General features: G+C 47.7%; 1 protein-coding gene across 4 annotated transcripts in view; it reads left to right on the top strand.

Annotated features, from left to right (window-relative positions):
* Positions 1-24,338, top strand: part of TAGLN2 (transgelin 2) — a 165,797-nt gene that overhangs the window by 86,442 nt on the left and 55,017 nt on the right. For 2 of the 4 annotated variants that reach the window (XM_086945072.1, XM_086945073.1), the window contains exon 2: positions 24,105-24,331. In XM_086945072.1, coding sequence (XP_086801198.1) covers positions 24,119-24,331 — 213 coding nt within the window. In that variant the 5' untranslated portion in view covers positions 24,105-24,118. Of the gene's footprint in view, positions 1-1,932; positions 2,011-6,473; positions 6,646-24,104; positions 24,332-24,338 lie in introns of those variants that run through there. The other 2 variants (XM_086945074.1, XM_086945075.1) reach the window with 2 other exon arrangements.

The raw sequence follows: 24,338 nt of genomic DNA, 5'->3' as shown, positions 1-24,338 counted from the left end.
CTGGTTGGGAGGACTACAGGTGATTGTGATGATTGCCAGCAGTAGAGACGGCACATGACATCCTGCTGCCACACCTCTGTGACTGCTTTAATCTCTGAATAAAGAAGAAAGCCCTAGCACTGGCATCATATCATATTTTGGGCTGTATCCACTTTCTTACACTGCCCTTTTAGTACAATTGTTTGTTTATTAAATCCTATACTTGCCGCCAAAACTGTTCACAAATCCCGCCAGATTTCGTGTCAGGGGATACAAGCATCTGGCCCTTCCATACAGGGAAAGTTGTGCAGTCACACTATATTGCTCAGTATAACAAGACCCGGCGTCCATCGGCATGAACTGCGAGGGCTTTGTACCAACTTTTTACTTTAGAATAAACATGTTCCCTGGATGAGATCCCACCCAAATTGACTCACTCATACAAACCATGAAGGTGAAATTAGTTCTGCTTATGTCTGCTTGGGGAATAATGCTTGTTAAAGACAAATTTTTCAAATTGCTATGCACAATCATTCTTTAAAATTGGCATCCGTAAAGGACGCGCGGCCGGCCCGCCTGGAGTTAGAAACATTCGTCACAGGCCGGGGCAGCCAGTCACATTTTCTCCAAAAGCCACCTGAAGGGGCATTATTCGGGTGAGATGATAGCTCTTATGTGTGGCACGTCATTGCAGTGTTAATTTTTTACCCACCTGCCAGTGAGAGCATTGTTTACTTTTTCTTGTGCTCCTACTGTGCCAAATCAGGTTTGTGCCGACATCTATTCAAATTAAATGACGTCCCAATGCACCGCCTAGTTGTCGTTGTTGCCTTTGCTCTAATAAGTGTGAGCTTCCCATGGAAAGGTTGAATGTTTCCTAGTCTTTGTACTAAGCTGTCGCTAACCCAGGACAACCTATCAATCCCAGGCGCTCAGACCGTGCTCAAAACACGTCGCCTGGATCCGTTTTGAGGACCTCTACTCCAATGTATTGATCTTCTGGGAAAATCCTTGAATATATTTTAAAATAAAATGTTTCTTGTCGCTTGTTGACCCTTGAAGCATAGTGTGCAAACTATGTACTTATGTAGTAATGTGCGAAGTCCTTTGTCTGAAGTCCTATAAGAGGACAGATTTTCTCATCTAACGGACCCTTTTTCCTACTCTTAGAAGGCCGATCATGCTGGATATACCTTTTATTTCTTTTCCAGCCTACAAGGAGTGTATTATAAGGAGGAACACTAAAGTGAGCAATACAAAATGGTTTAAATGTGCCTGTTTGAATTTGGCAAATGCCATTCTGTAAAGACTAGCACTTGAACCCATGTGTCAAAAGGAGAAGCTTCTGTATCCAGTGCCAAGTAGCACTTTCAAAGCAATCCCTTTCTGAGGTATTGTTTCTGTATGTGTAAGTTTCACAGCCTTTTGGGGAGCTCTCGAATATGGTGAAGGCTCCTGCATCTTAGACCAAATAATATAGAAAAATATTGTTTATGGGAGCTCTAAAGTTATCAGCCTATACGTACGAATGTAGTCCATTTAGGCCCAATGCAAAAAAAATGTGAAATGAATTTGGTACGAGTATTATGTATATAGACATCAGCTTGGGTGGAGACCTTCACTGTTCACACAGAACACTACTCAGCCCGAGGCCTAAATAATAGAAGTATTTTAATTAATCCATTGATTTCCTATTGAAAACTGAGAAACCATGAGCTATTTAGAACACATTTATAAAGTAAGCGACACCACCTGTTTTAAAGGATTATATTAATCCATTCTCCTCCGTTGTATTGTTAAATTTCGAAGACTGAAGCATCAGTTGGAGAAGGGAGTGTTGGTCTTGGGCAGAGCTACACCTCGCTGGCACGGCCTTTGGCTTGTTGGCTCACTCTGATAGGAGCATGTTGTGTCCACATTACTGTGGAAACTGTTGCTTGCCTGGCACGGTGTCAGTGTACGTGTTTGAGCAGAGTGCCACTTGCTGGCACCATCGAGGGAAGGCGTAACTCTGGGTTTGGGAACTGGAAGGTGGGTGGACAGGATGAATCAGCTTATTTTATGTAGTGGCAAAAATAAAAATGTGATCATGTATTACTATGTATTTTTATGATGGTTTTTAACCTTCGAAATAAATAAAGAACTGAACTGAACTAGTGGCAAAAGTGTGACGTCTGCGTACTGACTTGCAAGAAGTTTGATTGGGGGTGCCAATCTTGCGGAGAGACTCATTGATTTACGTGTACTGGAACTGTCTATTTTCAAATGCCAGCCACTTCAGGCATAGCATATCTTCTGTAATTGTGTATTATGTTGTTTATTGATACATGGGTTTCATGTTCTATGATTATTTATCCCTGCCCTAAACCATTCTGTGGGTTACTAATTCACTCGTGTAGCACACGTTTCCCAAAGTATACGCTGAAAAACGGGACGCCTCTGTGAAACAACTCCGCTTTCATTTTTAAAATAAATCTATATGTTGTATTTCTACATCAAGAACATCTGGGTCTGCTTGTGTGCCTGTGTTCCTCCGGTCTTTCTGTAATGTGTCTGCGCTCCTTGTAACTGCTGCCAGTTCCACCTGTCAGGAAGTGATGGGAGTAGTAAGACCAAGGGTGGAGGTAAGAGACCAGAGTGCAGGTATGGTGGGCAGAACGCACACCTAATGTGGATTGAGGTGCAAAGGGTGTGCAAACCTCTGTACTAGTAAACCCATCAAACTTATTTTTAATTATTGTCTCGGTGTTTGCAGTGTCAGTGTTATAAATCCCTTTTAGAATATGCGGACTGCTGCAAGGGTACCTGGGTGTTTCTGTCAGAGCTCCAAACTAGATGTGTTTGTAGCTTCGGCTCGGGTGTGGAATAGCCAGATAAACTGGGCTACCGGGAGGGGAGGGGGGGGGGGATCTGCTGGTTGTATTTGAAGGGATTTTTTTTCAATAATATAAATCGAAAGGTACTTATTTGGCATGGCATTTGTTGCAAGGTGATTTGATAAAAGGCATAAAACTACAGTGTGTTTGGTTGTTTTCAGTTTCCAGGGTATTTGGAAGTTCATGTTAAGCATGCTGTTTGTTGGTATCCCTGTTTGTTGGTATCCCACAACAATGAATGCTGCTGTTTGTAGTTGGCTCCCAAGAATTAACTCCATGTTTCTTCGGCTTTACAGAAGTTTCTCTTGTTAAGAATATGGAGAGGTACGAGGTTCAAAGGTGTACTTGCATATCAGGGCCGCACTGGGAACACGAACCAGCCGTGCCAATTGAGTCGGGGAGGGGGGAGGAGGTAAACACTACTACTGCTTTAGGTACAGGGGGCGATATTGCAGCACTGCTGCAAAACCAGCCCCCTGTACCAAAAACGGTCCAAAACCGTCCCCTACCATTCTGGCCCACTGGGGAAACGCCCGGTGCCCGCTACAGCCAGTCCGGCCCTGTTACGCAGGGCAGTGCTGCAGACCGCATATCTCACGGTTTGTGATTTGCCGTCTGAGTCGGTTTCTGCGTCCAATCTGTGCTCACTAGTCTGTATTTGGACTGCAGTCTTCCCACTAGGTACACATGTGAAAGGAACCTCTGTTTCCAAAGGTAACTTGATCACACCAGTCTCCACCATTAAAATCTCATGTGGTTACAAAAGAATTTACTGTTCCTGAAAAAACAATATGGGCTACTTGTTTATCTAATGCATCAACGTGAGCAAATTACGTAAATCCTTTCTAGAGAAGGGCCAAACCATCTGCATTGCCCACCAATGGTTTTTCTCAGTCCTGAGGTGTGGTGTCCGCATGATGTGAAACAGTGCTTTAGTTCGGCATTCTGTTTGCCTACGGCATTGGCCAAGGATCTGGGAGACTTCATGGGAATCCTTGCCAGAGACTAAAAGCCAGTTGCTCCGATCAGTGTCATTCTGACCTGTGAGTCTCTTAGATGACCATGCAGCCTGGGCTAGCCCCCCCCCCCCACCCCCAAGGAAGTATTACTCTCCCACTCCATGCTATTGGCTATGTGCTGTATTATTCTACCCCTACATAATTCTTGCTTTGAGATGCCTGAGGGGCTATTTTACATCTGAAAAATATTGCGGATCCTCTCACTGCCTGTCACGTAAAAATGTAGATCTCTTATATACACTCTATTTGGGGTAGTTCCCGCTTAGGCCCCTGTAACTTTTTGACCACAAAAGGTAACCACGTCAAATTTGCGTCCCTTTCTTCCAACATCATGGGGATTCTAAAGGTACCCAGTAATTTGAGAAAACAGTGATTTTTTTAAAAGAAAATTTCCAGCTAAATTTGTCCTACCTCTCTGCACTCCCCTGGGTGTCTAGCTTTCAGAAATGTGTGGGTTTGGTACTTTCCCAAGAGGGCCGCCGAGCCCCGGGCCAAAAACCCAGGTGAGCCCCCTTGCAAAACTAGGTTGTTTTGTGATAGGTAACTTTGATGTCTCCTCAATAGGTTTTAGGCCCTTGCCTGTCGCGGGTTTTGGGCCCAAAATCCACAGGTGGGCACATTGCTCAAAACAAGTCAGTCTGTGCCTAGTGGGCTTTCTGCCACCCTGGGGCGGAATTGGGGGGGTGGGATGCACCGATATGCCCCCAAGGGGGGGCAAAAAGACTGTGGCAGACCCCACACCAGTACGTGAAGAAAAAGCCGGCGTAATCGCTGGTGCCTAGTGGGCTTCTGTCCCCCTGGGGACGGTGCGCGTACGGTGAGCGCATATAGATATATAATTTGATCAATTTTCTCAACAAATACTAGAGGGATTTTCACCAAATATAGAAAAGGCACTACTGCATACCTGTCCCTACCATTTTGCCAAGTTTGGGATAATTCTGTTCAGCCGTTCAGGCTGTAGCCGTGTCTAAAAGTCCCATAGAAAATGCCATTTGAAAAATGTCAAATTCAATTTTCTCAAGAACTACTGGAGGGATTTACATCAAACATACAAAAGGCACTGCTGCATACCAGTCCCTACCATTTTGCCAAATCTAGTATAATCCCGTTCAGCCGTTCGAGCTGTAGCCTTGTCAGAATGTCCCTATGGAAATGAACATGGGGAAAACACGTTTTGGGACCCCCCTTTTTTCTCGGCCCCCGCTTGACGAATCCCCCTGACTTTCAGGGAAGGAGCAAGGCAAATTTAAGGAAAATTACAGGCAAATCCCTCAATCTGCGCCAAAGTTTCCCAATAGAATGTTCGGAATTTCCTGTGGTAACTAGGTCCTAACTATATATACCTACTGGCGACCGCCGGTAGGATATATATATATATTACTCACCTGGTTAGGTTGTCTTCTGGGAACTACAGTTTTCACTGAAACTGCAGTGAGTATGCGAACACGAGATCTGGGGCGTAGTCACTCCCACCAATGGGAGGGAAGCAGGACATTTATAGGCGGGGTGGAGCAGCATTACCAGTTTACAGCGGCATCCGATGAAGGCTTATCAGTCGAAATGCATAATGCCGAGCTATCACATTAAAGGTCTTCCATTTCTTTCCCCAAGTGGCCTCTAACTGCTTCTTTAACTGGAGGAGTTCTGAAGAGGATATGTATATTCTGCAATTCAAACGGTATTGTTACTGCCAAGTATAAATCACTTACCTGTACCAGGCTAGCTTGGTTCTAAGAAATAAATATATCTAAATAATATTTTTATACAAAGCAAATTGATCTTAGTTCAGTCTTTGAGTGTGTGCAGTCATTTTCTGATTGAGTGTGTACAACAAATGCTTAACACTACCCTGCAATAAAGCCTTAGTGCTCACAATCACTACCACAAATAGAGAGAAAGGTGCTATCTACTTTTACCTCTGCCTACCTTTGGGGTTCAACTGGACACTGCACACTATATATCACTTTGGTATAGTATATACCGAGCTAGCTTCCTACACTAGCCCAAATATCAACTGCTGATATAGAACTTCGGTCTGCCAATTTAAGGTCTAAACAAGCCAGATGCACACAACAGACGAATCCTTAAAATCAGCATTTGTAAAGCGCACAGCTACCCTGAGGCATCCGGCGCGGGGGGCCGTCAGGAAGATTAAGCGAGCTATTGCCCAAAGTCACATGGTGCTGGGCTGATCTGCCACCGGTGCCGGGGATTGAACCGTGAGCCCCAGGAGGGAATGAACAGCTGATTTTCAAGAGAGTGGGGGGGAAAGATTTTTGCTAAACTTAAAGGAGAGTACGTGCCAGTGAAAGGAACTACAACATGTCTGTGGTATCTGTCACTGTTTTGTGCTAAGAGATGGATACATTCCTTTGTTCTGTTGTTGCCTGTACATACACTGAGCTGACTGCAGGGGAGTCAAAATGGATGGCTGAGGAAATACCTACAGCACAAATGAGCCTTTTTATGTTTGACTGTGACAAGCCATGAGAGGTCTGCTGCTGCCTTTGCGGTGGGTTAGAGGGCATGCTTGGATGTGGTCTTGTTTATTGTGAAACTACTGCTACTGTAACACGCCCTCCTTTGCTCTTATCAGTGGGAACCTGACGGAAGCAGCAATGAAAAGTGTTTCACAACAGAAAATTATCTTCAAACAAAGCTGTAATGAAATCTTCCCCGGGTTCGGCAGGTCTCTGAAAATTAGATCAAATAGAGATTAAACGATTGAACTCCGGAATCGTTGAACGCTAGTTGGACTCTGCGTTTGGGTAATCAGTTTTCTGTTTTCTACTTTGGCTTCTGAAACTGTACTCCGGTTGAGTGGTTCTCAACATTTTGACTTCTGTGGATCCCCACCTAATCATTATTGGAATCCAGGTACCCCCCCACTGAGTCATTAATGGAAGTGGGGGGACCCGGCATAAGCATTGTAGATTTGAACCATAAAACAATACACAAAAAGCATTCATCAAACAAATACACAAATGATGACCATTTTATTTAATTTGCAAACACAAAAAAATCAAAACTTAATTTTAATAGAAAAGTTGGAGCTTTTCTAAATTCAATTGAGACCAGTCATCATCCATACTGTATTCTGTTTGATGCATCAGCACTGCTCCTAAGACTCAAGTGAGGATTTTAATTTAATTTTTTGCCTCCAATTTTCAAATGACTTCAAATTTACAGTAAGTTTTTTAAAAATGTCACTTGTACATTTAGCTTTTTTTTCATATACGCTTTATTAATCTGTTAATGTGATTTGTTTTTTAAGTAGTTGTGGATCCCCAGAGGTCCCTGGACCACAGTCTGTGAACCACTTCTCTAATTTTTTTTTATGGTTAGTTTGGCTGATCAGAATTTTAATTGTAACCTATTTTTAAAGGTTTCCGATATTTCAAGCCAAAATATTGGCAAGTATCTGGTCATGCAAGTTATGCTTTGAGTCCTGATTTATAGATCTCCGGGTGACCTTTCATGTGTTGCATTATTTACCAATCAAATATTTTAAAAAAAATATAAAACCATATCTTCTCAACAAATCAAAACCTTGTGCTAATTCCGTAGATTAATATCTGCTCCTCTCCCTTTCCAAGATGGCAGCTGAATTTCGAAGGTGTTTTGTTATTTAAGTAAACTGATTTCCCGACCAGGAACCACTGAAACTGAATCGTTCTTTCGATCAGAAAGATCCTGCTTGTTTTCGTCAGTGGGTTTCTTTTCTTCCTTCTCTAAGGACTACAATAAAATCTGCCCATTATGCTGTCTCCTTTGCTTGTCATATGCTACCCCAGGTGTTGGTGTTTTTCAGCACCATATAATTGCTCAACATGAAGCAATCCTGTTTCAATTTTCCAAGATTTCCCCAAAATACTGTTCTATCACTCATATTCCTTTCGCCTCAGCAAGGAGATTATAGGAAAAGTTTCTTGACCTGAACGTTAACTCCAGAAACTAATAGTTCCATTCTTGTTCGGAGAAAGGAAGTGTGCCTGGAGATGGTGAACAAGAGAATCCTCCCCTTAGTCTATTTGTTTTTATTTTTTATTCCGGACCCCTAGGATTATGATGAGTCTTTGTACTTTCTCTATACGTACAGATTTGTCATGAATACCCTCTATTCCATGCGCTGTGTAAATTGCAGATATAAAAAGTTATTTTTCAAATAGTTTGAGGAGAATGTTGTTTTTCACAAGTAGCAATTGGTTTCTTCCCATTTTGTAGCGCAGGAGTTTTTGTATTGGACTTCCCATTTTTGGGACTTTTATTGTGAGTAAGTCACACCACCCGCGTCGTTCTCCCAGTAACTTCATGGCAATTGGCCTGCGAGTATTAACTGCCAGTGTCTGACTTTTAAGATAAGGCTGCTGCTGTGCAGCTAGGATAAGAGGCACTGGATTGGTTACATGTGAATACATGATCACATGTGTGCGCACATCTGCAAGCTGAGCATGTGAGACTGCTGTCTCTAACATCTGGTTTTCTGCACACAGGTAGCTTGTTGCAAAAGGGACACTTGAAAGATTAGTACTGACTTGTTAGGCGGCCTACAATCTCTAGCACGGTATCAATCTAGGGGCAAACATGTATCGGAGTGTAGAGTTACAGTACTTAATATCATATCTGCATTCCGTATGAGAGACTTTTCATATTTCCTCAACTCAGCTCCTAATCAAGGTCCTGGCCTTTGCCCCTTACTGGGCAAAGTTGGCTACTCTGCTCCCTAGTAGATGGTTCAATGGTCTCTGCACACAATCGAGCCATTAACAGCGCTTGACTCACTTCCTGAAAAAGGAAGGGGTGGGAGGAATTATGCACCTGTTAATTAGCTTGTCACACTGCACTTGACTGGGGCAGCAAAGGAGGAGGAGGGGCAGACCTCTGGAGCCAACACAGGAGTGGCTCACCTTAGAAGTTCTGGTGGGAAGAGATTAGGCAGCTGTCAGGTAGGGGTGGAGCGGAGGCTTTCAGGGCAGCTTTTTCCATAGACAACTTGAAGTTGCGATATTGGATTGTCCTCAGAATGCTGGGTATAAGGGTTTAGACAGGATGCCAGGTTTCTAAAACTTCCAACCAGTTCCTCTTGCCCACCAGGAGCTAAACAAGCCCGAATCGTCCCTTTCGGCCCTATGGGGCCCAGGATATCAGTGGCTAAAGCTCGGTCCTTCAGGGGGACAAGGCAGACTACGAAGCACGTGGCACTCAGCCAACTATTTCTAAAATCCTCCAGGGTGAATAAGGCCACCAAAAAAGGGTGGGGTGGGGTTGGAGGGCGGGTGTGTGTGGCAATTTTGGGCTTAGGACACCATCTTCTGGGGCAAGGCGCATGCATATTAAGGATCCCCATCCCGCCTTGACCAAAGGAGCCATTAACTGCCCCCACATGTCAGTGTCTAGGGACACCAGCCTCACATCTCCTGCCACCCTCCTCACAGGTAGGGAAAGTGCATCACTTCCAGCCAGGGGCAGGAGCGGAAGAGGAACTGCTCCCACCAGGCGGGAGCACTTTAGATGACCCGGCTCCCGCGCGCCACACAAGAGGCACCCCAGCAGGTCCCAGGACACCCAATAAAAATGTAATAAAAAGGACTCCTACGTAAAGCTGCATCATATTTGTTGCATGTTGCTGTGCTAACAGTGTGTATTATTCTTTCCATGATTCCCTGTTGAGCTTATTAAATGATGATGTATTGATCAATCCGAAGAGCCAAGTCAGAACAAGTGTTTGTCATCGCTACTGACTACCGATTTGCCTATAGATCGAGCTCACAGCGCTGTGCATTGACCGTTTTGAAGTTTTAAATGGCAGGCAAATAACACCCACTTTGATCATACAAACACCCGTCATTCAAGAGTCAAACGTAAGGAATCTGATTGGACTGACCTTCATTTTCATTTAAGGCAGCAGCGTTCTGCAGTGAGCGTCCTCTTGACTAAGAAGAGCTTCAGACCTTCGTGCATTCAACAAGTAAGAACTACACCCTGAGTTGAGTGGGTGGAGTAAGGATGGCCATTGCCATCATAAAGAGGCCTCAGTGATCAACAATTAGAGAAACATTAGTTCTTAGTCTGGCACCGCAGTGTTTTTATCAGCTTGGGCCACGTTTCAAAAATAAAATGGTCTCCTTGGAATAGTTCACTCTTAAAGGATCAAAGAGGTGAGGACTTTGCCTGAAGGTGTTAACTCCAAATGAGGAAACAAAAGCTACAATAAAAACGGAGACATTGGTATTCTCAAATCGGAAGGTATTTCAGGAGGGGAGTGGGCGTTTAGAAGACTCCCAAAAGTTTGATTGCCAATAATATAACCTGCTCTGATGTGGAAGAGTGATGGTGTGGAAAGAAGGGCTAGGGACGAATGTATATGTATATGTATTGGTAGGGAAGGAGTGTGTAGGGTGGGGAGGGGGGGGGGGGGTTCTAGTCTGAGTAGAAGTGATTCTCCGTGGGCGTCTGGGGCGATCTCGAGCCGAGTGCTGCCGGCTGTTTGTTCCACAAGTCCCTGCCCACATAATGACAGAGCGTTGACAAATAATACAGGTTTGAGTTGTGAAAGATCAGTCTGCTCGTGTGACGGCTGTGGAAAGTAGGTGAACAAATGCTGTGTCAGCATTGCCTGGACTGTTTAATTAATTCAGCGATGCTGTGCCCAGATAGTGTCGCTAAGGTGGTGTAAATATTTACATGTACTGTAGTAAACATCGGAGAAGGCAAAGGGAAGGGTTGGACAGGTAGTGATGTAAAGGTTGCTAACACCAGGTCTGCAAAGTCACTGATAAAATGGCTTACGGCCTAGTGGAAAATAACTCGAAAAAAGATTGAATTTACGTGGTGCAGACTCCGTTTACCAAAGATCCTGCTGATTTGTCAACACCTGATGGAGTTGCTGTTCCCCCAGAATGATTGTTTGTAAGCCATATATGAAGTAGTTTTTATACTTCCATAGTTACGATTTTATCTTTTGCTGCCAGATTTGATCATAATAAGTGTAACAAGTTAACAGTAATCTTTGTTTACAGAGTGCATTTTGTATGTTAGTGCGCTTTTCGGGGAAGCTCGGTTGATTTTTGTGTGCGTGCGTGTGTGCCTCTCTAGCGCATTCTAAGAAAGAAGTGACCCCTGCGCTGGTTGGGTGGTGTTTATAAATCTAGGGGTGAGCATCTCTAGCGCATTTTAAGGAAGAAGTGACCCCTGCGCTGGTTGGGTGGTGTTGATCACCTTAGGGATGAGCATCTCTAGCGTATTCTAAGAAAGAAGTGACCCCTGCGCTGGTTGGGTGGTGTTTATAACCCTAGGGGGTGAGCATCTCTAGCGCATTCTAAGAAAGAAGTGACCCCTGCGCTGGTTGGTTGGTATTTATAACCCTAGGGGTGAGCATCTCTAGTGCATTCCAAAAAAGAAGTGACCCCTGCGCTGATTGGGTGGTGTTTATAATTCTAGGGGGAGAGCATCTCTAGCGCATTCTAAGAAAGAAGTGACTCCTGCGCTGGTTGGGTGGTGTTTATAAATCTAGGGGTGAGCATCTCTAGCGCATTCTAAGGAAGAAGTGACCCCTGCGCTGGTTGGGTGGTGTTTATAACCCCAGGGGTGAGCATCTCTAGCGCATTCTAAGAAGGGACCCCTGCACTGGTTGGGTGGTGTTTATAATCCTAGGGATGAGCATCTCTAGCACATTCTAAGAAAGAAGTGACCCCTGCACTGGTTGGGTGGTGTTTATAATCCTAGGGATGAGCATCTCTAGCGCATTCCAAAAAAACAGAAGTGACCCCTGCTCTGGTTGGGTGGTGTTTATAATCCTAGGGGGTGAGCATCTCTAGCGCATTTTAAGAAAGAAGCAACTTCTGCACTGGTTTCATGGTGTTTGCAATCCCAGGTAACCCCTGTATTGTTGCTGTGTCCTCAATCTCAACTACAAAGGCAACAAAAGTAGAGCAGGCAAGCTTTCTTCATACTGCTGTTCATCGAAGGCTGTGGAAAGGAAGGCACAAGGCGGAGTGGGACAATATGAACAAGTTGTGACTTGCCCGCAGTCTACAATGATTAGTTTGTGATGAACTTCAGAAAGGGCAAGTTCTGACCCTATAGCTCTCCTTTCGTGTGTGGGCGTTTTTAATTGGCCAGCATCAACTGGGTAACTAATTCATATCCTGCTCTAGGACTTTATAGAGACCACCTCTGAAAGTGTGTTTTTGCTCCCGTCTCTGTTTTAGGGGGCTATTTCAGGTAATCCCCGCCAATATTTCTTGACAACACATCTTACTGATTTTCTTCTCACCGCTATGTAAGCCAGCTAGGGTGTGTTTCATATTGTGTCACTCTATAGTGTTTACGAAGTAGCTGGGTCTTCGATTGCTGGCCTCTTTCGCTCACAATCACTGGGTGCCTTAAATCCTTAAGCTCCGACTATGGTAACAGCACATCAAGTTGAACAGATTGAAATCTTATTTGGTGTTGACTGTGAGCAAATGGTAAGAGAAGTCTGTCTTCTCATTGAGAGGTAGGCCTAGACTTGTTATTGAAAAGGCAACCTTTGCCTCGCATGTGCTGGACCCTTAACTAGACCTGCCAACCCTTCCCTCACTGGCCATATTCTGGGAATCGCTATTTTCTTGAGTGAGCGGTTTGGTAAACTAAGGGCATAATTCACAGCAGTGCTGGGGCACGAAATATTTTAAAATGGGTGATTTGTTATGTTATAGTGATTTGTATAGAACATTATTAGCTTGCTGCTGAGTCTGGTGCCTTGATGCCCTGGTCTCGAGGTTTAGGAAGCCTATAGTCCTCACCTAAATATTTTTACTTTAGAGTTGGAAGGTGTAACTACAAATTTGATCGTGTTTTCTTATATCCAGAGTCCTCCTTTTTTTCTTTTAGCTAGTTTGAGAAAGCTATTAGTGTGAACAAATTCTGAATTTTCATTGAATGGAAAGAAAACCTCATTGCACTAACAGGTTGGAGTGAAATAACTGCATATTGCTAAAGGCAGGTCTCAGTGGGATGGGGAAGGTGCATAGAAACACGTTTTCCAGTTTAAAAGTGAAGGAGAGCGGGGCATGGCTACGCAGCGTAGCATGGCGGCTGCTTGCTAGGCTTGCTCCATCATACCCTTCTTCTCCCTGACTATCCGCAATATTAATCCATGCCCCAAGCTCAGTAACCGGGAGCGGAACCTCTGCAGAATCCATCGGTGAAAAAGCTGCGGCTGTGCGGCCCCTGTACCCGGAGATCTAGTAGCGGACGATTGCGGCCTTGACAAGGGCTGCAGCCGGGCGGTGTAGTGCCCACTGCGGCCGAAGACATAACGCACAGTGGGGACCATCGGGCGCTGGCTGGGCCCTAGACCTGAACGGAGACAACTCACCTATTGGAGACCCTGTGGAGAAAAACGACTGGGACACTCGCCTACAGGATCTCAGGCGAATGGAGTGCCTTGGATTGGTAAAGGGATCTTGGGCCTCAGGAGATGTCGACAAACTTTTTCAGGCGACATCCAGCCTGCTGAAATAGTCAAAGACACAGGCACATGATCACTGCCTGATTCTTTAGCAGTTGTGTGAAATCCCTGATACCGGTGTGCTCCTGTGAGGAAGGGGGTGGTCCACGGTGGCAGGAGCCCCGGAATAATGCTGAGGCCGATCGCGCTGAGTCGGTAGCGAGGCGCTGTAGTGGAGGCCTTAGTGTAATCAAGCGCTGAGTAAGGCCTGGACATTATTTTTGCGACGTGGGGGGGGCTCTTTCTCCACTCGTTACTGTCCTGGCCTGAGAGCTGGGCGGGCAAGAGGCTCAGTGCGGACTTGTAGAGTTGGTCCGAGGCTCTGTTGAGACCGTCCTACTGTTGCTGGACACTGTTGCCCCCTCCCTATTTTGCCGCTCTAATACACCAGTAAAGAAGAGGCCTCTGAGTGCTGCGCCTCCCAGTAGACCAGTCACTGCAAGAGAGAACTTGAGGTCACTGGGTGTTGGTGCTGAAGCCAAATGCTGGGGCAGAAAATGAAGAAATCCAAGATGTCTGGGTCAAAGGCCCCAGGACCAGTGACCAGGGGCAGGAGGCGATACGGAGGAGACCCCCCGCCCCCCTGGAACCGATGCTCAGATGTCATGGATGGCCATTTCTGGGGTGCGGTCATCCCTGGAACAAAGGATGGACAAAAATCTCCACAGACGTCACATTGATTAGGGCGGACCTGGCGAAAATCAATGAAAAGTTCAAAGAACTAGACATTACAACTACGAGTTGGTAGAAGGCATGTCGCGCCTCCAGACTAAGATACATGAACTCCAGTCTTTTCGGAAGTTTGCTGAAAGTAAGCTCAACGACTAAGAAGGATGCAGCCACCGCAAGAATGTACGAATCCTGGGGATGCGGGAGCGGGCGGAGGGGCAGGCGCCGGACCGATTTGTAGAGGACCTTATACTCCTCCCCCAATCACCCCCCCACCTTCAACCCAAAGGCCTGTCCAAATTCTTCATACTTGAAAGAACGCAGACTTCCTGGGGGACGCCCGAAGCCTGGAGGTCCCCCATGGCTCATGCTGGCACGAGTGCTGAACTTCTGCAACAGGGATGTAATTCTGCAAAATACCAGAGGAGGCTCACCACTCGGGTACAAGAACGCCGAAATATCAATTTTCCCAGATTTCACACAGGCAGTTCAGAAACCACGCCCTTTTCACAGGAGGGGTCGGTGTTAAGTATGCCATGCTGTTCCTTGCACGCCTACCTTTTGGAGGCTAATGGCAGAGCTTGGTTCTTTTATACCCCGGAATCTGCGACGGACTGGCTAGAGGGCTGGCGCGGAGCCAAGGAACATAACTCCTACCGAGAGGATTAGCGAACTTGCTTGGGGAGTAGATCGGACTCAGTTATGTGACACAAGAGGATTCACTGCCCGCTGAACTGTTCCGCAGGTACAATGCAACATGGGTCACTGCTGACTCATTGGGTCTAACTACGCCCGAAGGGGCATGACTCTTGGGGCTTGCTCCTCTCTGGGAGCCAGGAGACACTGATCGCTTTGGGAGAGTTAGGCGGGGACGTAGCATGTCCTTCACCCCCGCATTTCTACCTTCAGTTTCTCAGTTGGGAGCGACAGGCACTCTGCATGTTTGAGTCTATGGGCAGTTTAAGGCCCAGAGTGCAGGGGAGCAGGGAGGGGAGTAGTTGGGATTGGGGCAATGTTGGTTGTTTTTGTTTTTTACGAATCCGCACAAAAAGACATTATACCACAGGGGGAACTGTTGACTTTCGCCTACTTAAATAAAAAAACTCCAAGACAACCTGCCGCACCCTCGAAAAAGCCTGGCGCCACGACCAGACCACAAGAAACATGACAGCCCTCAAGAACTCCACCCGCAAACACCACCAGCTGATCTGCACCACCAAAAGGACCGCATTCAAAGAACGACTGGACAACAACTCCCACAAGAGCAAGGAACTCTTCAGCATCGTTAAAGAGCTCTCCAGCCCCAGTGCCTGCAACAACGACATCATACCCTCGCAAGACCTCTGCGACTTACTCACCTCGTTCTTTCACCGCAAGATCGTCGGCATACACAGCATCTTCGACACACAGGCCACGCACCCAACCACGGATCCAGCGCCCCCTACCACCACCCTCTGCACCTGGACCTCGGTCAGCACTGAAGATACCACCCGCATGATGAACACCATCTACTCCGGCTCCCCAACCGACCCTTGCCCACACCACATCTTCAACAAAGCCGACTCCATCATCGCACCCCAACTCTAGGACATCATTAACTGCTCCTTCACATCCGCCACCCTCCCGGAGAACTGCAAACACGCCGAGCTCAGCACCCTCCTGAAGAAACCCACCACAGACCTCAAGAACATCCGACCCATTTTACTCCTCCCTTTCCCGGCCAAAGTCCTCGAAGACAGTCAACAAACAACTCTTCGCCTTCCTCAAGACAAACGGATCCCTCGACCCTTCGCAGTCCGGTTTCCAAACAAACCACAGCACCGAGACCGCCCTCATCGCAGCCACTGACGACATCAGTCCCTGCTCAACAACGGGGAAACAGCTGCCCTCATCCTCCTGGACCTCTCAGCAGCCTTCGACACCGTATGCCACCGCACCCTAGTACAGCGCTTCAGCAACATCTGAATCCAAGGAAAGGCCCTGGAGTGGATCATCTCGTTCCTCACCGGCAGAACCCAGAGAGTCCGCCTCCCCCCGTTCCGGTCCGCGGCCACCGAAGTCATCTGCGGCGTCCCGCAAGGATCCTCGCTCAGCCCCACCCTCTTTGTCTACATGAGCTCCCTCGCAGCCATCGCACACCAACACAACCTTAACATCATCTCCTACGCAGACGACACCCAGCTGATCCTTTCCCTCACAAACTACCCCGCCACCGCCAGCCACCAGGAAGGAATGAGAGACGTCGCAGAATGGATGAAGTTCAGCCGATTGAAACTGAACTCCGACAAGACGGAAGTCCTCATCATGGGAACATCCCCCTCCGCCTGGGACGACTCCTGGTGGCTCACTGCCCCCAAGCTAACGGACCAGGCACGCAACCTGGGCGTCATCCTGGACTCCTCCCTCACCATGACCAAGCAAGTCAACGCCATCTCGTCATCCTGTTTCAACACCCTGCGCATGCTCCGAAAGATCATCCAGTGGATCCCCAGCAACACCAGGAAGACGGTCACCCAGGCCCTCGTCACCAGCCGACTGGACTACGTAAACACCCTCTACGCGGGAACCACAGCCAAACTCCAGGAAATACTCCAGCGCATACAGAACGCTTTTGCACGACTCATCCTGGACATCCCCCGCCACAGCCACATCTCTCCCCACCTGAAAGACCTGCACTGGCTCCCCATCAGAAAGAGGATCACGTTCAGACTCCTCACCCACGCACACAAGGCTCTCACCCACGCACACAAGGCTCTCCACGACATGGGACCCAAATACCTCAACAACCGCCTCACATTCTACACTCCCGCCAGCTCCGCTCCGCCAACTTCGCCCTCGCCACCGTCCCACGCATTCGCAGAACCACCGCCGGAGGAAGATCCTTCTCTTACCTGGCAGCCAAGACATGGAACTCCCTCCCCACCCACGACTGACCCAGGACCATCTCTCCTTCAGGAAACAGCTCAAGACCTGGCTCTTCGAGCAGTAGCGCCCCCCCCCCGCTACTTGAGACCCCTGCGGGTGTGTAGCGCGCTTTACAAATTCCTGATTGATTGATTGAAATACACATGGGTGCAAACAGATGGGGCAACAAATTAGTGGCAGGCTACACCACTGGCTCCTGAGGCGTGGGAATATTGATGCAGAACTCCTTCGCCTTTATGGTCCAATCCACATGGGCAGACCACCTAGGAAGGTATATAGGTATCACGGGGCAGTGGGAGGGGCGTACACTTACCTCCATGGCTATGTCCCACCAGCCCTACAAACTCAAACATTTAAAGACTGGGGAGCCGTGCTACTCTCACTGCCGGAGGGCTTATTGCTGATGGGAGAGTACTTCAATTCTGTGGTCTCAAGTACATTAGACTGGTATCCCCCGCGAGACCCTGGAACATCAGCTAGATGGTTGCCCGATTTTCTAGAGGCTCTCAGTTTAACTGACGCGTGGAGAGCATTCCATCCGGGTAGTGTCCAACACACATTTCACTCCGGGGCAAACAATAGCCTCTCCCGTATTGACCATATTGTCGTCCCAGCAATTCAACTTAACACATTTCCGTGTAATAGGCACATGGCGAGAGGCATATCTGACCACTCCCCGGTATGGACTCATCTGGCACTGGGGCAGGGAGGAGTAGGTAGGATAGCCCCATAAATCCATGGCATCTCCGAGACCCTGGTGTATGTAAGGCTCTACTGCAGGCCATGGACTTGTACTTGCAAGAAAATGATAGCACGATTGACTCCTCTCAGACACTGTGGGGAGCATTTAAGACTGATTTTCGGGCAGGCACTTTCCCGAATAGCTGGAGCACATAAAGCTAGATTGAAGGAACTGGTGGCAGTGGAAAGTGAGGTCCCTAGAAAGGGAACTAGAAGAGGAGGTGACACAAGAAAAGATCCATGCCTTGCAGCTTAAACGGGATGAATACAAAGCGATAGCCACGGAAAGGGCAAAAACCTTAGGAAGGGAAACTGAGGGCAGGGTGTACGACCTCTGAGATAAAGCAGGGAAGCTTATAGCCTGGCCAGACAGGAAAGAACTGGCATCCAGACTGGTACCTGAACTGATTGATAAAGATGGTCTATCCATCACAGACCCTCAGGCCATTGCCAACATGTTTGCAGCCCACTATAGTAACATATATCACACACGCACAACTTACACGGAATAGGATGGCCAGGGACATTACCCTTCCTGTCCTACAAGTTGATGAACGGTAATTATTAGACAGTGACTTCACGAATGACGAAATTGCGACTGCGTTCAGATGCCTCCAGGCGGGCAAGGCACTGGGTTCAAACGGCCTACCAATCGAACTATACTAATTGGCGCCAAACAAACTAGCCCCCACGCCTGCGATCCCTGCTTGCAGACCGCAAGAAGCAGGGGGCACTATAGCTTGATCAGCGGATAGCCACAATCGTCACCATCCATAAAGAGGGCTAACCCAGGTCCGACTGCGCGTCATAGATCCATCTCTCTCCTAAATGCTGAACCTAAAATTCTCACTAAGTTACTCGTTAACAGCCTTCTAAAAGTGATCAGTGGCCTAGTATATCCAGACCAGTCTGGCTTCATGGCACAATGCAATACAGTCCTGAATCTCTGTAGAGTGCACGGCGTGATGGGACGACTAGGCATGATACAAGAGCCAGCGATTTATAGTCTCACTGGATGCCTCCATGGCATTCAACACCAACGAATGGCCTTACCTCTTTGCCGTGCTCACAAAGATGGGATTTGGGGAGGGGTTTATCAAATGGGTCAAGCTCCTATATCCGAAACCCTGGCGCAAGATGTAGTAAACACAAAATCTGCAGCCTTACCACTGGGTCGGAGAACCCGCCTGGGATATCTGCTTCCCCTCCTCCTCTTTGCCCTAGCTCTGGTATCTCTGGCGGCATGGGTCCGAGGGTACCCTGTTATATGCGAACTAAGATGGGCTCCATCAAGGGAAGACCTCATCTCGCTTTACGTGGATGACATCCTTTTGTTCCTACCCGCTATAAATTGTCGCAGATTGCAGTGTTCGATAGCTTTGCAATCTTTGGCAGATTCTCCGGTTACTCCATTAATTAGGGTAAATCTCTTATCTAGGTTTTGCACTGGAACCCACCCGCTATACCTAAGGGTGATCTTATCCAAATCACCACTATGAGCTTTCAATACTTGAGGATATATGCGACGTCATACCCTCAGCGCTGTTATGACGTAACCCAGCCACGGCCCTTGGAGGGAGTTGCGGTGGGGCAGAAAGGCGGGGCGGGGGAGGGGCAGGGTGGGGGGGGGGGGTGCTAAGAACCGGAATATGGATAATTGGAGGTAATTAAACAATTTAATAAATAAAACTAATTTCGTAGCGCGCGATGCAGTGCGCGCTACGAAATTTGTTTTATTAATTAAATTGTTTACTTACCTCCAATTATCCATATTCCGGTTCTTAGCACCCCCCCCCACCCTGCCCCTCCCCCGCCCCACCTTTCTGCCCCACCGCAACTCCCTCCACGGGCCGCGGCTGCCGTAACCTACTGCCACCACTGCAAAGATTGAAGCGGGACGCTACCGCATGGAAGGCAATCCCTCTCTCATTGCTAGGTAGGGCGACACTCTTTAGGATGTCCCTGCCCTGCTTCCTATCTGTGCTGCAGAATTACCCAGATGCAGTGCCCACTCGTTACTTTAAAGAAATTAAGGGCTTACAGAGGGAATTGCTGTAGGGAGGGAAACCCAGAATAGCACTCAACAAGCTCACCCTCAACTGGTATGATGGTGGGATCAGTCTCCCAAACCTCAAGAAATATTACTGGGCGGCACACCTTGCGGCCATCAATCATGGCGCATATCGCCGAATGGACGACCCGGGATATGCCATGGATCGATGGCTCCTCCCAGGCGGGAACTATATCAGAGCACTTTATTCTAGGCCAAAGTGTTTCCCCCCTAACTGGCTCCACAGAACACTCGGTCCAGGTCTGGCACACAGCCACCAAGAGCCTGGGATGGTAACAGAAACTAATGGTAGAAACACCCCTCCTGGGACTCCGAGACTAAGTGACCTTTGGAAGTCGAAAGGCTTTGATAAATGGGATCTCGACTATTGGGGACATGTGGGTACAGGGTGATGTAGCGACCTTCGCCGTCCTGCAACAGAAATATCAACTTGCCAACACAGAATACTGTTACCTCCAAGTCCATCATGCATTGCAGACACACCTACCCAAAGGCTCTTCTCCCCCAGAACACACACCTCTCAAGGATAGGCTGCTCAACGGCTACTTACCAGAGAAAACAATCTTCCTCACATACAAAAAACTCATAAACAATGCAACAGACCCTCTCCAGGGCACCAGGGCAAAGTGGGTAAGGGATGGCCTCGAGCTGGACGACGAGGAATTGCAGGAGGCACTGACCTCCCCAAGGAAAGTGGCTATCTCTGCCAGGCTACAACTAGTCCAGCTTAAAATCTTGCATAGTGTGTACATTATTACCCTGCCTGGTTCGAATGGGGAGGGCTGAAGGGGGAGATTGCAGAAGGCAATGTGGGTCTGAAGGAACGTTCATGCTTTCCGGTTCTTGCTTTCCGGTTGATTGGAAAGCTCTTGATCTACCGATGTGCGAGAGCGCTTCTTTTAAGGTCACCTTCAGTCATCAGTTCACTCTTAGCGGTCTGCTTATCTACCGTCCACCAGGGAATGACACTGTCTTCAAGGCCGCTCTTGCTGGCGTGGTCAGCTCTTTAGCTCCTAGATGTGCTAATTTTAACATCGTAGGTGACCTCAATATACATCTTGATCAGACGTCATCTTCACCTATTAGTTCCTTGTTAGCGGACCTTGAAGCCATGCAATTGAACCAATTAGTTACCTCCCCTACCCACATAGTAGGTCATATCCTTGACCCCTTCTTTACCACACTGGATCGGGCTAGGGTATCTGACCCGATGGTGGTAGGTTGGACTGATCATCTGTTGGTTAAAGTTTCCTGTCCTTTAGATGACCCACAATTTAAACCGGTGGACAGATTGATCCTTAAAAGAAATTGGCGTAAGCTTAAGCTAGAGGAGTTTAAGATCTTGGAGGCGCAGCCCCTGGGCAATCTGTTGAACGTGGAACAAGGATATGAGCAGTTCTGTAACTGGGTCCTAGCCACCCTTGATTCTCTTATACCAATGCGCTGGTCGAAATGCCACGCTAAAACACACAGCCCATGGTATAATGATACTCTTGCCGAGCTCAAGAGAACGTGCCGGCAAGCTGAGAGGGCCTGGAGGAAATCCTTCGATCCCACTTTAAAATCTCTGTATTTTGCCCAGCTTAAGATCTACCACAGGGCAATCTGCCAAACCCGGGCCGCATACTATGCCTCTGAGTTTCTGAGCAGCCCTAACCCATCTAAATTAATCTTCAAGGTTCTCAAAGACCTTGTGGGGAAACGGGCCACCTCGTTAGAAATCTGCACGGACTCTCACTGTGAAAGTTTGGCATCCTTTTTCGTGGAGAAGGTGCAGGCAATCTACCGAGTATTTATGCCATCTGTGAGCCTATTGGTGTGATGGCTACGGTCCACGAAACTCTGTCCTCCTTGCCTGTTATGTCTGTCGAGGCTTTTGACACACTGAGCCTCAAAATTAAATCTGGCTCTCCATTAGATCCGCTGAAGCCAGAGCTATTTAAACTTCTCCCGCCCCTTTGTCGTGAGCCTATATTGGATGTGATTAATCTATCACTCACTGTGGGCGTGGTCCCGTCTTCCTGGAAGCAGGCAGTGGTCAGCCCCATTTTAAAGAAGCCTAATCTGGATCCCCTGTTACCTGAAAACTATCGTCCCATCTCCCTCCTGCCTTGGACCGCCAAGATCACTGAGGCACACGTGAACTCCATCTTGTCTGCCCACCTCTCTCGAAATAATATTCTAGACGAGAGCCAGAATGGTTTTCGTACACAACACAGCACCGAAACTGCACTGCTCTTTATGACTGAGCACTTGCGTACGGTGCTGGATGCGGGGCAGACAGCGGCGCTCCTCTTGTTAGACTTGAGCGCCGCGTTTGACACGGTGTCTCACGACATTTTGATGCGGCGGTTGGAGGAAGTGGGAATTGAGGGGACGGCTCTCCAATGGTTTCGCTCTTTCCTTTCGGACCGGTTTTTTAAAGTGGCTATTCCACCTGGTCAGTCCTCCTTCCATCCATTGGGGCTGGGAGTGCCTCAGGGCTCTGCGCTGAGCCCCACTCTGTTCAACTTATATGTGAAACCGCTGGCTGCAGTCGTCAGACAATGTGGCTTAACCATGACATCGTATGCCGACGACACGCAGCTGGCGGTGACACCTCAGTGGGGGCCCTGAGGTGAATGCTCCCAGATTCCGCGCAGGACTCATAGACGTGGCAAACTGGATGCGCAATAACTGCTTGCAGTTAAATGCCAAAAAAACCGAGGTCCTGATTCTAGGGAAGCAGGCGGAACTCTGGGGAGACCAGTGGTGGCCTCCAGAATTGGGGGTGACTTCCATCCCAGCTGCCGAAGTCAAGAACTTGGGGGTTTGGCTGGATCCTACACTCTCCTTTACCAGCCGCACAAAGAAGATTGCAGCTACCTGTTATGGTATTCTGCGAGGACTGAGACCAGTCCTCAAATTCTTCGACCCCCCCCCCTACTCGGCAACTGGTGGTCCAAGCCTCCATTCTTTCCCGGCTGGACTATGGGAGTGCGCTGCTGCTCGGAGTGAATCAGGCGGAGGCTACTAGGCTGCAAAGGGTGCAGAATGCCGCGGCGCGGGCCATCGTTGGCCTTCCTAGACGATGTTCTGTCTCTGCAGTCTTGACCTCTCTTCACTGGCTGCCGGTCAGACAAAGAATTACATTTAAGGCTCTTTGTCTGACATTTAAGATCTTGAAACTTTCCTCTCCTCCAGCCCTTGTGAATCTTGTTTCCCCCTATGTTCCTACGCGGGCTCTCAGGTCGGAATCGCTTCATCTGGCGGTTAAGACCAGGTTCAGACTGAGCAGGATGGGAGGTCGTTCCTTTTGAGTTCTAGCGGCAGGATTGTGGATCTCTCTCCCTGTCCGTATTCGTGCCCTGAACAGCCTGACTCTTCAGACGCGCCATAAAAACTTATTTGTTCCCTACTGCTGACTGATTCCCTCTTTTTTCCAGCATCGATTTGTTGTGTTGTGGCACTTGATCAGGCGCCAGGACGCCCCTTTGCTGGGGCAGCTGTGCGCCTAATAAAAGTTATTAACATAACATAACATGCATATAATATGGGAGTATGATCTTATCCAGAGGTACTGGCGTCAAATAAATGCAGTTCTAGGTGAAGTGTTGGAACTGGACATCCACCTTGATGTGAAGAGATGCCTACTAAATGTGTGGGAACCCACAGACTTGGGCAGAATGGGTAAGATTTTTGTAACACAGACTCATGTTGGCAAAAGGAATATACCTCATCAGTGAAGAACTACAACCCCCCAACTATCACGGAATGGAAGAAAAGCATGGATTGGTATCATTATACATTGCGAGAGGCTACCCTAAGAAATGGTTTCTATTCTGGGGGGCTTGTAACACGTACCGTGGGTAAATTAGTAGTCTGCCACGTAGCACTAGCTCAGATGACTTGTCCTCACCATAAGGAATGTACCACCTGATGTACCACCACTTTATTCTGATTGTTGCTATGTATTGTCAAAATGTCACCAAATGAACTCTTTCTGTCGGTAACTTTTCCACATGACTCATGTTTCAGCGCCGATTCTTGTTTGTTAAATAAAAAGAATTATTTTTAAAAAAGAGTGAAGGAGAGCAGAGTTTGGCATTTGCTCAAGTCAGGACACAGATCAGGAAATTGAGTGGAAATACAATGTACTGGGCCTTGGGTTTGAGGGGTAATAAGAGACCAAAAAGGCTACTGGAAATAAAGCACATGTTGGGTTTTGTTAAATATGTAAGGGGGTTCTGGGAAAGTGAATTAAAAATAAGCCTGTTGAATACTTTACTGAGTAGTGCTGATGGGACACAAATTGGACCCTTCTAATATCCGTATCTGACTCTCTACAGATCCAAAAGTCACCATGGCCAACAAGGGACCCTCATATGGACTAAGCAGGGAGGTGCAGCAGAAAATTGACCAGATGTATGATCCAGATTTGGAGCGCATTCTTGTGCAGTGGATCATCACCCAGTGCGGTTTGGCGAGCAGCGACGATTCTGATGCAGGCTCTGGTGTAAAGGAACCAGAGCGTGAAGGCAAAGAGGGCTTCCAAAAGTGGCTCATGGATGGCACGGTGAGCA

This window comes from Lissotriton vulgaris, chromosome 12 (genome assembly GCF_964263255.1).
Source record: "Lissotriton vulgaris chromosome 12, aLisVul1.2, whole genome shotgun sequence".
Lineage (NCBI taxonomy): Eukaryota > Metazoa > Chordata > Amphibia > Caudata > Salamandridae > Lissotriton > Lissotriton vulgaris.
This window is presented reverse-complemented; position numbering and strand designations above follow the sequence as displayed.